At 40.1% G+C, this 15,554-nt stretch overlaps 1 protein-coding gene and 1 pseudogene across 28 annotated transcripts in view; one reads left to right on the forward strand and one right to left on the reverse strand.

The window, feature by feature from the left end:
* The first annotated feature begins 1,297 nt into the window (after nucleotides 1–1,297).
* On the forward strand, nucleotides 1,298–2,524 carry LOC146381255 (uncharacterized; annotated as a pseudogene).
* A 1,845-nt stretch (nucleotides 2,525–4,369) lies between these two features.
* LOC146381256 (ankyrin-3-like) overlaps nucleotides 4,370–15,554 on the reverse strand; it is a 182,524-nt gene continuing 171,339 nt past the window's right edge. For 21 of the 28 annotated variants that reach the window (XM_084937200.1, XM_084937199.1, XM_084937197.1 and 18 more), the window contains 4 exons: nucleotides 10,817–11,501; nucleotides 10,541–10,733; nucleotides 8,632–8,715; nucleotides 6,775–8,222 (listed from right to left, as the gene is read on the reverse strand). In XM_084937200.1, coding sequence (XP_084793326.1) covers nucleotides 7,944–8,222; nucleotides 8,632–8,715; nucleotides 10,541–10,733; nucleotides 10,817–11,501 — 1,241 coding nt within the window. In that variant the 3' untranslated portion in view covers nucleotides 6,775–7,943. The other 7 variants (XM_084937224.1, XM_084937223.1, XM_084937221.1 and 4 more) reach the window with 4 other exon arrangements.

Below are 15,554 nucleotides of genomic sequence, written 5' to 3' on the forward strand. Positions count from 1 at the left end.
TGTTGCATGTGTGATAAAGTGTTTATGCAGCTGTAGAAGTTATAAAAATATTCAGAAATGGAAATAAATGCTTCTGTGCTCCATTATGAGTGAAATGTAGGCCGGTCACGGAGAGACTGACAGAAGTTGTGGAGGACGTAACGGAGAAAATGCTGCACACTCCAGGTTTGGAAACACAAGACACCTTTTAAAAGAAATGACTGCTTCAGTAGTGACATTTATCAGGGTGACCTGCCTTCAGCTAGTTTGTTTTTATATGGTTCATACTGAGCAAAAAGCGGAGACATTTTTATTATTGAAGCTTCTGTAAGTAAGGGTGACCTTCACTAATGAGGCTTCAGTGAACAGCAGGTGCCTCAACTGAAAGGCCAGATGCATCTTTCAGGTCCTGCATCAAGTCCTTTGATGGATTTTTGTCCTGTTTGTTAAGGACATGACTTTCAGATACTGTTTACCTGCTGGAGATAGTATTTTTAGGCCTTCCACTTCTTCTTTTGTCCTAATTTTTGTGATTCTGTATTTTTTTTTTAACTTAATTAGTGCTTCCAGGTTGAGTTTGGGTGCAAACGCTTTTAAGAGCTTTATAGGCTTTGGATCAATTCTGTATTTGGTTGACTTTTTGGTCTCTGGAGGCTTCATTCACTACTTTTTGACTGTGCTCTTTTGTGTCAGACCTTTGCCTACACACAGGTTACACGGCAAAGTGCGAACTGATCTTGAAAAGTAAAATTACTTCATGTCATCCGGTTTCTTTATTTCAATGAGACTTTTACCTGGATAAATTAAGGATAATGAATAACTCTGTGTAGCTTTTAGTGTCTAAATCGTAAGTAGTAGTAAGTAGTTTTGGTGAAAATAAATAATGCAGCCAAGGTTAACACATTTAGAAAGTTTTTAACTGCACTGTGTGACATTATTTACACCACCCCCATCCCACCCAGCTTTTAAATGGGGGACCTTTTTGCCTTTTAAAAGTAGGACTATTTAATTTACATCCAGAAACACAAATTAATACATGTCAGAAATATAATCGCTTCCTTTAATGTTGTTTTTTTAAACTGAATCCTTTCCATGTGGAATTTCCTCTTTGATATTCCTTTTAGATAAAGTATCACTGTTTGGGTCCAATGGTGAAAAGAACATTTCATCTGAGTAGCAGATGCATGATGAGACAAGGCCTGACCTATGACAGATTAAAGACAAGTATACAGAGATAGACTCTGAGTTTATCAACAGCAAGCCTTCACAGTTTTACTAAACCCAACAAGCAGAAAAGGGGACCTCAACAACGGTGGAAATGGAGAAGGAAGGAGAGCACCTAGGTGTGCCACCTGCCAACCTAAAGGTACTTTCAACAAAAATACAAAAGGTGGGAGTCAAGATAAAGATATAAACGATGAGCTACTTAAATCAAAGACAAGAACGCCTTGGACAGGAACTCCAGGTATGGATGTTTACAAAGAGAATGGAAAATCTTTCCAAAATAGATGAAAAATTGTTCTCAGAGAACAGCTACAACAAACAAAAACCAAATACTGAATGCAGTTGTGGCAGAGTTTTTCCAGTACAGATGCATTTTTCTGAAATGTGCACTGACGCATGAAAAAAAGTGCAGATGTTTGTGAAGTCTGTGGAAAACATCTGAGGCAGACCTTTCTGATGCTGAGAGTACAGAGGGTGAGAGTGATGAGGACTGGAAGAAAAGTGAACAGAGTGATAAAATGGACAGAAAAAACAAAGTCTGAGGGACACAGGAAGAGAGATTTCTCTAGCAAGTCTTTCTGCTACCTCTTTCTTGAAGCATGCGCAGGAAGGCAAGAAGAATGCAGATATGTGTGGCGTGTGTGGGAAACATTTTGAGACCCAGGAAACCTTGAAGCTTTGCTTGTAAGCTTACCCCCAAATAAATGACTGTGAAGTTTGCGGCAAACATTTTGAAGGCCACAAACACACGGAGCTGTACATGAGAACACACACAGGAGAGAAACCATTTGTCTGCACTGTCTGCGGGAAAGCGTTTACTCAAAATGGAAATCTGATGGGGCATATGAGAGGTCCCACTGGGGAGAGACCATGTGTTTGCAGCGTGTGTGGTCGGAGCTTTAGCTTTGAAGAATACATGAAGGCTCACATGAGAATCCATACGGAGGAGAAGCTGTTTCTGTGCAGGATCTGCAGGAAAGAGTTTGGGCAAAGGGGCGCTCTGAAAACACACATGAAGATCCATACAGCAGGGTCCACATATCAAAGCGTGATCTGTGATAAAAAGTTGTATAAGCCCGACGCGCTGAAGATCCACATGAGATCCCACACAGGTGAGAAGCTCTATCTGTGTAATGTCTGTGGGAAAAGCTTCACTTACCAAACACATGGGTGTCCACAAAGGAGAGCTGACACATCCTGTGGGAAAACATTCCTGAGGAAAGACGAACTGAAAAGACATCTAATAACTCACGGGGATGAATCCATCCAGCTGATCAGTCTATTAAAGTCTTTAAGGCTGAGATTAGGTACTACTTATTAATCCAAACAGTCAGGTTACATCAATCAGGTCTTACTGTTAGATTTCATTTCAGCATTAAGGCAAACATGCACAGTTTCAGAGATTAAATGATGTTAACTCTGAAATCCAGTCTCTTTTTAATTTTGGCTTAAAGTCCTTTTTGTTATAAGATTTCATTTTGAATATTCAAAAAATGAAATATTGAAAATTCACATACATTTAAAAGACATTAAAATCTCTTTTTCAAGATAGACCTGTCCAAGAGGGCAGCAGAAGTTACAACAACATGTAACAATATAACAAATAGAAAACCAAAACGCACGCCCCGTTAGCCAAAAATCTCAGACTTCAGATTTTACAAAGTTTGTCTACTGAGATTGGACGATGTCATGGAGCAGAACCACATACCTGCTGTCCAAACCTTTTATAATCAGAATAAAGCTGACTTGGACAGAAAGACAGCTAAAATGTCTTGTTTCAGATAAGAAGTTAACAGAAGAGCTGCACCAATTCCCAGTATAAGATATGGGTTATTTTGAACCTATTATATTTTGAGAGCTTTGCAGCGCTCTGATGGTACAGTCCAAATTTTACTGTTTTCATGAACCAATCGTTTGAATCCTAGCTAGATTGTGGGGCAATTACTGGAAATATTAAGAAGTCATATGCAAAATATGTGTAAAATATTAAGATATTTCTTTTATCCAGCATCATTGTATGTGTTTTAATTATAAAAACAGCTCTGTATGATTTCACAATTAATACCTTCTTATATAGAGCTTCACATCTTATCTTTTCAGAGTCACTATAAATGAAAATTACAGATATAAATGTATATTTCATTTATAGATAGATCAATCAGTAGTTTTTTATTGTTGAAACATTATTAAAAAAACAAATCTCCAATAATTTTGATAAAAAGTATAGTTGGTTTAGTTTTTCCAAAAAGAAATGCTGTAATTCTTGGATGTTCTTTGGTTTTCACTGTACCAAGTGGTTGAAACATGGTAGTCTGCGAAACACAGAATGATATTTTTCAGCGATTTTATTGGTCAAATTCCTCTTTTTCTTCTTCTCTACTCAGTTTTGGGGTCACCACAACAGATCACCTTCAACTCACTCTATCATTAGCGTCCTCCTCTGTTACACCAACCCTCTGCATGTCCCATCAGCTCTTTCTCTTTGCCAATGATGGTTCCATCATGCCTTCACCTTCTCCTCTTCATTTGTCTTTAGCTAACAGTAGCACAGTTTCCACTGGCACCCTGTTAACCTCAACCAATCCAGTATAGAAATCACATTCTTGATGATCTACATGTTTGATTTATGCAAGATGTTGACATATAACTGAAAAAGTTGCAAAGGTCTTTTTTTATACATACAATAATTTTTTAAATATATATTTTTATGTAAAATTTGTTAGATGCAGAATGTACGGGGTCACATAACCAGTGTTTAGTTAAGATCGTGACTGGGGCATTGTGGGTCACAAGTGGCATGGAAGCATGAACATATAGCCCCCTAAATACCCTTATTCTGCATTTGGTCTAAGACACATACAATTATCATTTTTAACTATTTATATTGTGTAATGTAATGTAGTGTGTAATACTGCCTTTACAAGGAGAATGGGCCACATGTTTAGTGACTGTATTTCATTTATTTGGCATTATTTACTGGTGGACACTAGCATGTGAGGCAAGTATGTTGTGATACACAAAGCTCTTCAGCCTACATCTTCAGGTCTTTTATTGTCTTTTAGTTTCCATGGGGTTTCTTGACGTCTTAAAGACATCAGTATGATTCATGCCAGTATTTAATTGGGCCTGTGCAATCAGAAAGAGAAATCAGACTGACTAGCAGAGGTTCAGTTTAAACACAATTTATTTTTCTGCTTAAATAATTACTTGGATCATCCAGTGTAGGCTATGTTGGTTTGTCATACATGTCGGTACCAGATTTATTATCAACAATGGATGCTTAGGGTGGATTCATATGAAAAAAAAAACAGAAAAACAATTTACACATGAACAGAAAGTCACATTTTTAATAACTGACAGTGATTTGTGTGTGATTACAAAGATTTCGATTTGAGTGATGGGGCTAAAAATGAGATTCTCTGTTCTCGTGTAAATAGAAGCAAATAAACAGGATAAAAATCATCAACGTAAAAGTCCCCTTTTAAAAACCACAGTAGAACTAAAGGTTTAAACATACACTTCTAGTATGCATGGATTTTTTATCTTAATGTTAAACACACACGCGCACACACAGACAAACGCACACACACACAGCGTTGCTAGCGGTCTAGAGCTAACAATGTGCTAGTCTGAAAGATGCATTGGACAGTGTCAGTACTTTCCTGTTGCATAAGAAGGATGCTGTACTATCTCGCCACTAGGATGTGGAGTGTCATTTCATTTGTAAAAAAAAAGAAAAGAAAAGGAAATTAAATAAAAAACAAAACAAAACAGTTATAGATGACAGATGTTTGGGTTACTTTGAGTGCTCACACAGACAGAAGTACCATCACGCCCTCTCTAAGTTGTATTACAGTGCTTTGAATTAAGAGAAAGAAAGGAAAGCGTTAAAAATAAAGTGACATAACATGCAGCAAAATATTATTTCTCTGAAGAATGTCCCTCAGACAGAGCAGAGTAGCTGTTGTCTTTAAAGAAAATGTCCTCTGTTGAAAATCAAGCATCATTTTTTTTCTCCATTCGTTTCATTCACATACAGCTTTTTTTGTTCCTTTTTATATTTGGGAAGAGCACGTCAGAAGACACACTCCAGGCTGCACGAAAAGTGTCGACCTCTCAATACAAATGCACTGGCTCTGCAAAGCTTCATCAACTCAAATCAGTGCATAAACAATCTGTGAAGCTACCAATTCTTTTTTTTAAAGATTTTATACAGTGTCATTTATGTACAACAAAAACACCCAGGTACTATTATATCTCCTTTGTTTTGTTTTATAAAAGAACCACATGGTGCACCCCAATACTGTGAGTGCAGGAGGAAAAAATAAAGCCATACAAGGCGAGTGTCTGAGAGAGTGAAGTCCTTTTCACCCGCTGTTTGTGCCGTCTTTGGTCACAGATGCCTTTCATTTGCCAAAGATTAAAGAAGTTTCCAGCTCACGTCCATGCGTGTCCTTCGGTGTTGTTTTCCAACAGTGAGTGAGTTTGGTGACATGCTCATGCGAAATCAAAGAAAAGTAACGTGTTGTCTTGCTGAAAACCATGCGTTGTAAAGCGAAAGCTTCAGACACGTGTTGGCTCCCGGTTTCATTGGCTCCGGTCTGTTTTTCCTCCCAGGGTCATGTGTGGGGGTCACAGGTGGATGTCCATGGACCTGAGTGTAAAGGAAAATTTATACTTCAGATTGGTTGTTGTATAAAAAAAGTACTTTTCTGCTTTAGGATTGCGGTTTTAAATATCTTTTTTTTTTGTCTTTCTTGGCCTCGATTGTAATTGTGTTTTTAATTAATTCTCCTGTTTATATGTTTTATTTATTCACTGCACCACCTTGTGGTACAAATTGGAATTACATGAAAGTACCACCTGACACTAGTTCATCTCCAGTATCTGTTCAACACAGTACAAAGAGATTTTGGACATGAAGTCATAAACAATTGTTTGTTCATATCATTTTGATAGCTTTAGTTAACTCTGGAACGTAACAGAAAGTGTCCTACAAAACCTCGCAAGTGATTCGTTTTCATCTTTGTTTACATACAACGTAAGGTTATATTTTTTTAAATACTAACTAGAACATAAAAGTCACATTTAGATGTCAACTAGCAACTTAAATTATTGCTAGCTTTTAAATCCTTGCAAATATTCTTGTTAATAAGGATCTGCATGGTGCGCTTGACTGTAATGCCTGGGAGTACAACAGCACTGACAATTTTATTCCAGTTGAAAAACTCAGTTGTCTTCCTGATTACATCAGAGTTAAAAGGTAGATGGCTTCATACTCAGCATACAGACATCTGAGTGGTCTTACCTCTAAATTTCAGAATTAAAGTCTTCAGCTAAACATGTCTTTATATACCATACTTTATATTAAGCAAAAAATAGTATATTCTTATTGTATTTACAGAAAACACACATAATTAATCTTTATGGTCTATAGGTGAATATTTGGGTAACTTATGAGAGTTTTTAGTGTCTTTATGAGTGGCCTCTTACCAGTTGTAGTTGAGAGCTCTACTGTTAAGAATGACTCTTCCTCCCTGGTTTCTTGTTGGCACCGTCTCCAGGCTTGGCAGAAGGAGATTAAGAAAAGCAGCGAGGTTCAGCACAAGACAGGAACAAAAAAAAAAGCAAAACAAAAAAAGAGAGAGAGAGAAAGGAAATGTCAGTACTAAACTCAGGCAAGGCATGATCGGTGAGTGTTAATGAAGCACAGTTTGGTTCATCTTCTACATCAGGCAGCATGCTGGAGGAAAGATGAGTTTAAGGAGTGAAAAAATGTTAAAATTACTACATCTGTACATTTGCAAATGAAAGCACACATGCTTAATAGAGAGAATAATGACATTCTATATTAGTTGAATCACTTGATATTAGTAGTTCTCAAACTCGGTCTAGTCTCAACCTAGAGGCTGTAGCTGCTACTGAGGAAACACACACTGCAACCACCGCAAACTGTATTCAGACAGTAAGGTTGCTGTTATGAAATTGTTCTAAACTGCACAGCATTTCATAAACTCACACTCAATTTTTCAAACAGGAAACAGCAAACAAAACCTGAATGTCAAAATAAAGTTTAAGTTGCATGAACATCAGAATTTAGTCATTACATTTGACACTGTCATTTTACCATTTTATATGGATAAACCAATCTTAGCCAAGATCTTCATCTTCTGTTTTTACATGCGTAAACTGATGTGTATTTATAAATCTACTTGAGGTCCCCAGTGACGATGTGGCCATGGCATTTTATCTTTGCTCACCTGTCTCTTGCTTCTGCTGACCAACCTGCTTTGCCCAAATTTTAGCTGGACTTTTAGGTGCTGTTTTTTTTTTTTTTAAATCACAAATGCTTTTTTGGTCTTAATCGCAGCTCAACTGTGTTTCAGGTTCAACTCATTGGACACTTGGGGCAAGAAGGGCCTTGAACCTGAACTAAAACTTATGCTGATGCTTCTAGACAATTTTACAACAAAACCCTGAACATTAACCACTCTGGACCATGTTATCTGTTCAGCAGAAGTTGCCATGGTGATCTAGCCAGGCTAAACATACCTCACTAACCCATTAATCTCGCTTTGTAGTACACCTCCCCTCACTGGAATGCAGTTTACTTTGGTTTATGGCTGCCTTAATGCTGTCAGATTGTGTGTCCTCTGCTCATCTAAAAGGTGATTAAGAGTTTACATTGATTGATTAAGAGTTTACACAAAGCTACAGCTTCATGCAGACACCTCAGCTCACTAAGTCAGGCAGTTTGTTTCGACAGCAACCTCAGCTTTCACTCTTTGAGGCTCCTCCTTGTGACCGTGTCGGGAGCGCCTCCCCTTCTTCTTGCCCTTCCCCCCCGTGGCTCTTGCTGCCGCTCCTGATGAAGAAGCAGTGTCAGCTCCACCTGAGGCTACACCACCACCAACACCTCCCCCACCAGCAGCAGCAGGTTCTTCTGCTGCAATAAATTCGCCTTCACTTTGCCTCCTTTCCTCTGAGCTGAACACTCTGCGTACAACCTTTCTGATCACCTGCAGGGGAAGAAGCATGTTAGCAGGAGGAGGGTGGGTTGAGAGAAGTGATAGAAAAAAGGATGAGGGAGATATGTAGAGGTGTTGTGTAAAAGTGAATGGGATTGTCGGCATCATTGTGACAATGAGGTCCAATCTGAATTCCCCTCCTTGGCCCAAACCCTCAGTTTTGAAGGGTACTGGTCATCTAATCCCTCTAGTCTGCACATGGACAGCAAACTAGAGGGTGAGATAACCAATCAATCACAAACCAAGGGCGTATGGCCAAAGGGGAAACAAATCGAGCTCACATAACAGATTTGTGCCTTCCATGGTTCATTGTTTTCCCTATTAAATTTTACTGTGGCTGTACATGGCATATACATGTGGTGTAAGACAAGAAAAGCAATGGAGGAGAAAGACTGGTTACTTTTCTGGTGACCAGATTCCCATCTTCATCTATGAACTGCTCCTCTGTCACAGAGTCTCCAGGAATGTTTCTGGCCTCCTCTCCCTGGGGTGAAAGTTTTTATTTGGATGGAAAAGTGAGAAAGAAATGAGGAAGGTAAAGGTGCAGGTAGGGTTAGCTCCAAGACTGTTATTCATCAAATAAATAAAGAAGCATTTCGAAACAGCCCACAAATCACAATGGATGCAAAACCAGGGTATTTGCCCTAGAACATATTTATCATATAAAGTGGAAAGGTGAGTATTTAGATCGGCAGGTTTGTTAAATAATGTAATGTAATACTGCATCCTGCCGTCACAACACGCCCAGACTTCAAAACCCAAGCCAGCAGCAGCAAAAGCACTGGAAACACCAAATGCTGTTTAAAAGACATTTATAATATAGAAATATGGAAAGAATACAATAAAAGTGTTTCTTTTAAACAAAGCTTCAGAAGGATGTGTCCATAGATGGAAAAATAAAAGTTCAGGCAAAACCTCGTTCAAAAACCATACAAATATATCTTATTATCGCCTCAAAATGAACCTTGATAGAGCCAGAGATTGTAACAAAACAATAAAGAATATAGAATATAACTGGTATCTACTGGTGTCGAGCCAGTTCGGCCTTTTGTGGAGGGTGTGAAGAGGTTGTGTTGAATGTTGAATGATGGCTGGAGTACTTTCAGTGGAAACAGGATGCACCGGAGCTCAATTTTCATTGTCACAGCAAAGTCTGTGAATACTGTATATGTTATATTCTTGCTTTAGTTTAGTTTTTTTTTAATTTTTATTACATTTATAAGATCTTCAAGTAGACTTTTTCCACTTTGGAAATATGTTCCAACATGGGCAGTGTGTCAATTCCAAAGCAGCATTAGGCAAAAATCGCCACAGTTTTTTTTAATTTCAGCTATCCTAAGTAAATATATGCTGATTTAATCTTGTTAATTTGTATCAAAGCTTCACTTAGGGCTTCATGAATCTATTTTCTGATTTTTATTTTATTTTTTTACACTAAGCAATTAATTGATGACTCCCTGGAAACACTTAGCATCAATAATTAAAATATCTATTAGTTGCTTCTAGCTGATGCAAAAAAGAAGCTTAAATCAAAGGCCACCTTTTCTTCCCCCCTCAGAAGAAGTTTGGCACATTCCTTTTAGTCAGTGAATTAAATATATATGGTAAAGCACAACCAACAATCCACCAACCAGGTAGAAGAGCACAAGCAAGGCAAGCAAGCAATTAGAACTTAATGCTATAGCAAAGCTAAACGTATAAACAGCTGTAGTCAAGTTTCTATTTTAATTTAGAGAAAATTTAGAACTCCTCTTTGGGTCATATGTTAATCTAAAAAAATGTCTCTTTGTTTCCTCACACATATCCCGTCTCCAGTTATCTTTTAAAGTTACTATAACTGCACACACACTCCAGTCTATGTTAACAAACTTGCACAAAAACACTGCTACTGTCATGCTCAGCACACATAGCAAATTGCTTCTGTTCAGTCTCTCTGGTATCACTCTTCTTCACACGCTATCGGTCCACTGCACTCTGCTTCAACATGTCTCTGCACACCAGGCCTAACAGACCTTGAGTACAACCCGTCTGCGTATCACCCTGGTAGTGACAGTGGTCTCCTCATCAGAGTCGGACTCCTTCTCTCTAACACTCTCCTGATGAAGGCAGCCCAGCAGCAGAGTAATGTCAACGAGGCCAGAGTGTGTGGGATTCATATGGAAAGTTAACATATGATAGGAGAATTGGGCTAATCTCAGAGGTTAAATATTTTAAGCCCACATAACAACAGAAGGAGAATAATATAATATACAGTTCATGACTTTTTCAAGGCTTCAAGACAAGATTCTCTGTGAAGGACCGATTCCCACCTGGACTTTGTGCTGGGACCTGTTGCCTCCGTCCTTGTCTCCTCTGCTTGGTCCTGCTGTGCTGCTGTCCTCCTGGGATTCCTTCCTCCTGGGCACCTTTTCCATCCCTTCCCTGGCTGCTTCAGTCTGACCTCCATTCTGTTTGTTGGTCTGAACCTGGGGCTCCTCTAGCGAATCAGCTAGACTGTCGGGGCTGGACGAGTTAAATAGATTTAGGACAATACACCTGGGAGCAGAAAGACGTGACAATGAATTTCAAATAAAATCAAGTCCTACCTGCCCTTCTCAGAGCCTGGGCTGGGGCCAGGGGCTGCTGACTCCCCGATTGCGCCAGACGTCTCACTGCTCCTGCCTGGAACTGAATAAATGTCTTTTTCTGCTTTCCGTACTTGTTCAAGGATGGCATTCACAAGCTCCTCTGACACCTCCTCTTCCTCCATGCCCTCTTCCAGCTTTATATCCTCCAGCAGACTCTGCAACCTCTCCTGCGTCATTTCCTCCTCCTCTTCTTCCTCCACTCCATTTCCAAGACCAGTGACTGCGGTAGCCTTCTCTTTTACGGCCCCTCCCTGACTCTCCAAAACAAGATGGTCTCCTGCTTTTACTTCTTCTGTCTCCTTTCCTGATTGCTCTACCAACCGTCTGTCATTATCTGGCCTCTCTACACACACCAATCCTGTTTTTTCTTCAGTAAACATCTCAGTTTCTGTATCTTCAGGCCCAGCAATAGGTAGCTCTGTGGCAGTGGAGCCTGGACCCGGGGCCACTGTGAGGGGGTCGCTGCTGGAGGTGCTGGTGGTCTGAGTGAGAGAGAGGTCGCTAGGTCTAGTAAGCATGGACTTGTTATGGGACTCTACTAAAGGATCGCCCTCGCTAAAGAAGTCGTCTGAGCGCAGTGGGGTTGGGGGCACGTAGTTGAGGTCTGAGGGGGTTTGGAGCTCCAGATCTATATTGTCGTAGCCTGGGTGGATTGTAGGAGTACAGGATTAGAGGATAAGAGGATTGAAGAGGGGGTAAAGATAAAAAAAAAGGGGTTGGAAGAGGGAGGGAAGGAGAAGTAAAGTGGTGGAGGTGATGAAATGAGAAACATTTGAAACATTTAAGGGTAGCATCTGTTCAAAAGTCACAAGTGTAAGTGATTAGGTAGCAGAATAAGATGTAAACACAACTTTACATATTATAAAGTTATTATGGTGAATCTTTGTCTGTTTACACCCAGTGGTAACTTCCTGGGAACTGCACCTCTAGATTCTGCTTGTGGTATTTGTGCATTTGGTGGGTGAATTTTGGTATTCAGAAATATATCAAATTGAAATAAGAAAAAAAATACGTAATGCCTTTACCTTTAAAGACTATGGAGGCAAAGTATTACATCTGTATTTAATCTCAAATCACATACACATAGAGCAGACATGGAGCAATATTTACAGTGGAATTTGCCGGCTGAATGGGAGCCGCTGCCCCTTTAAGCTATAATTTAATCTTTGTGAACTGCTCAGAAACACATCTGGCTCTTTAGATGCTACACACACCTATACACATCTACAAAGGTCACAGTGTGCTTTCAGCTGATTTCTTGCGACATATTCTTACAACTACGAGTTTAATTAGGACATACAGTTTGGAAATAAAAAGGATAAACACCCACATTGTTGTTAAGAGAAGCCTGCCCTTCATGTCTCTTCTGAACTAAAAACAGGCCATTCATCAGGTGTTCAGCTACTTTAAATGCACGATGTGTTGAGGATAGTTTGCACAATCGGTGCCCAGAGTGAGTTCATTAATCTACTTCTTCACTTAGAGGAAACATCTCTCCTGCTTTGTACACCATGCCATCTAAGACAGATATTTCTACACTTTTGTGGCTCTGGCTGCATTTCTCTCCGAATGTGTTGTGCCAGTACTGGATTGCTTCTTGCAGAACAAACCAGAGTTCAAACCAGACTGTGGAATTTATTCCTGTGGATAAATGATAATGCTATTCCAGTTGTACTCGATCTGTAATATATACGAACATCAGATTTGTTGTGTTTAAATTTTGTTCTGCTGCCTCTAGAAGTAGAAAAAGAATCGATAATTTCAAGTACTTTTAAATGACTTTTGAACCAGCCCTACCGAGTAGACATGACCACATCAAAAAGTGGTGGAAACAGAAATACATAAAATATGAAAAATAAAACCAAAAACCTGGCATATACTGTTGTATGTATCCTAAAATTGGCACTTGAGTTTTCTTTTGAAACCTACATAGCCTTAGACCCAGCCTCACTCAAATAAATGCAACATTAGTGAAGTTAGTGAGGCGTGAGACTTTAAAACAAGCTGGACTTCATTTTCAGTAATTAGGTCAGTTTATGAGCAAAAGCTTGAGAAGAGTTCAGGTAGCTTAGTTGCGCTGGTTCAAACAAAAGGCAGTGAGAAGCACACAGGCCTCTAAATGTAAACCTCAGGAACTGAACGATCTTGCCTGAAGTAAGGAGGAACACCAGGAGGGAGGGGAGAGGATGGGGGAGATGGGGGAGGTGGAGATAGAGGATGGCGATTTTGAGGTGGAGAAGAGGATGAAGAGCAAGGACAGAGAGGAGGTGTAGAAGAGGGAGGAAGTAAAGGTGGAGAGGAAGCACATATTAAAGATGGAGAAGGAGAAGAAGGGACAGTAGTAGCTGATAAGGTGCGAGGAGAGGCACAAGGGAGAGAAGACTCAGCAGATGTAGGAGAGGCAGAATGAGGAGGCGGTAAAAGGTGAAGAGTTGGGAGTGAGGAAGAAAGAGGAGGAAGGGGCTTGGAGAGGGCCGTGGGCGGAAAGTGAGGAGAGAAGAAAGAAGGGCAGCTAAAAGGACTTTGAGGGGAGGAGGGAAGAGGAGGGGAATAAGGCAGAGTGAAGAAGTGAGGGAGAACAGGGGCCACAGGCAGGAGGTAAACAGGAGGTGTGGAAGGGGGAGATGGGAAGAAAAAGACAGAGGAGGAAGAGAAAGTGTTGATATGTGTGGTTTGAACGGGTGGAGCGGAAGAAGAAAGGGAGGTGGTGTGCAGAGGGGAAGGCTGAGGCATTTGAGGACTTCTAAGACGTTTTGGAGCTGTTGCAATTAGCAAGGTTCACAAGACACAGAACAAAAGGCACAGAACAAATGTTAGACAAAAACTGGTTAGAAGACAGAACAAGGCATGTAAAACATAAAACAGGTCAAACACACAGACAATGAAGTGAAAATGTGACTGATGAAGGCTTAAAATCTACGAAGCTGCAGAAGCGAAGAGATTGAGCGTAGGACTCATCGGGTTGCTCATCTCAGCTGATAAGCAAGAAGAGGCACCATAGTCAGCAGGAGTATCATCTCTTTGGACCCTTCACCCCAGGGTAGTCAAATAATTTCAATAATTTTATCATTTTTTTGCTGGAAAACTGAGATTTTACAGTCTAGGTTTAAAGAGGAGGGGATGTTTATGAAAAGAGAAAGGGCAAATGCTTGGAAATACTAAAAGTCTAGACTCTATAAATTCCAAGTTCTAATACTAAAGTATGAGGTTTTGTGACCCTGTCCATAAAACCTGCATGTGCTGTTCTGTAGATCGCTCCATGAAAGTCCCATCCTTACCATGTGCACTTGTGCCTCTGTGATGTGCACTGAATCTCCTCCAGTCTATCATAAAAATGAGTCTATCTCAAATCATTTAGGCAAAATGACTAAAGTTGCATCTCTCCTCACCAAATCAGATGAGGAGAGATGGTGATTTTGTTATTTCTTCCTTTTTAATCCACTATTTGCTGGTGAAACATGGCTTCCTCGAAGTTCCCCCATCAGAACTCGTCATCCTTCTAAGACATCTAAAGGATGCCTGATCCTGTTCCCCAGGATCAATCTCACATCTGTGGTGAATCTTTTAATGTGAGTGGCCGACGCATTGCCAGCATTTATGCGTGTGCGTGGTGCAGTATGTCTTAATTACCTTGTGGTTGTGTCATATTTTTGGGGGGAGGCAAATACATTAGTTACTCAAGTTTTTCCTGTTCTTTGTACATTCATACCTGCTCTTTTGTCTCTAGATTGTAGGTGAAAAACTCTCATCCCCAATGATGTTAAACTCAAAAGGTCATGTAGGCTCAATCTGCAAGTTTGAGGTTCATGCTGAAATCACAGTCAGTGGTCAGAGCGACTTTCATGGACTGATCTAAAAATGGCAGCCAGTTGAAAGCGGTCTAGTGGTGCACAAGGATGTGATGTCGAAATCTGATTAAATTCAGATCAAGTATGGTTTGTGGACAAAGTTGCAGAACCTTATGATAACACCTCATATCAGATTTCTTACTAAAAGGAAATTACACAGTATGTCACAATGTTTAGACTGTTTCATTGAAAAAGATCCTGAATGTTTCACATCGAAAAGTTCAGAAGAATGGCCATGATTCACATTTGCCAAACCAAACAATAACTTCTCAACCTTACAGTGATTTTTTTTAAGACTTGATAGTCTTTAAGGTTTGGTTTGGCAAATGTACACTGGGTTAAATGAGCTTTAATGTTAGAGACTCCCCTGGAGCACTTCTATGCCATGGATAAGAGCGTCTGAAATGGGCCTTGACAGCAATTAGCTCTCAGTGTCATCCAGCTTGCGCAGAGGCTGACGAGCGATCTTAAACTCTCACCAAAGAGCTGTAAGATTGCTATGTTCCTCCATAACCTGTAGAAAGCTGTTAGTAATGACAGGCTGTGCTGTTCTAGTCTTATTCTACTCAACTGCAAGGGTGAGAGCAGAAGCTATGACTGGATCCTGAAGCTGCTGAGGTTAGCAAAAGGTAGCCATTGGTGGGAAGTAGCTGATTAGTGCTGCTCAGTAGACAAGGGCATTTGCTGTGGAAATTAGTCACTCAGAAGCAAGAGGGAGAGGAGGATGAAGAGGCAGGGAGTCTGCTGGTCTCAAAGCAGAGGAAGCTACAGTGGAGCGTAGAGGCTGGAGGCTCGGAGGAACCAGGAGATGACAGGTATCACATAGCTAACAGCAGTGACACAGAAGC

This window comes from Perissodus microlepis, chromosome 8, assembly GCF_051167445.1.
Source record: "Perissodus microlepis isolate ML-2025 ecotype Zambia chromosome 8, ASM5116744v1, whole genome shotgun sequence".
Taxonomy (NCBI): Eukaryota; Metazoa; Chordata; class Actinopteri; order Cichliformes; family Cichlidae; genus Perissodus; species Perissodus microlepis.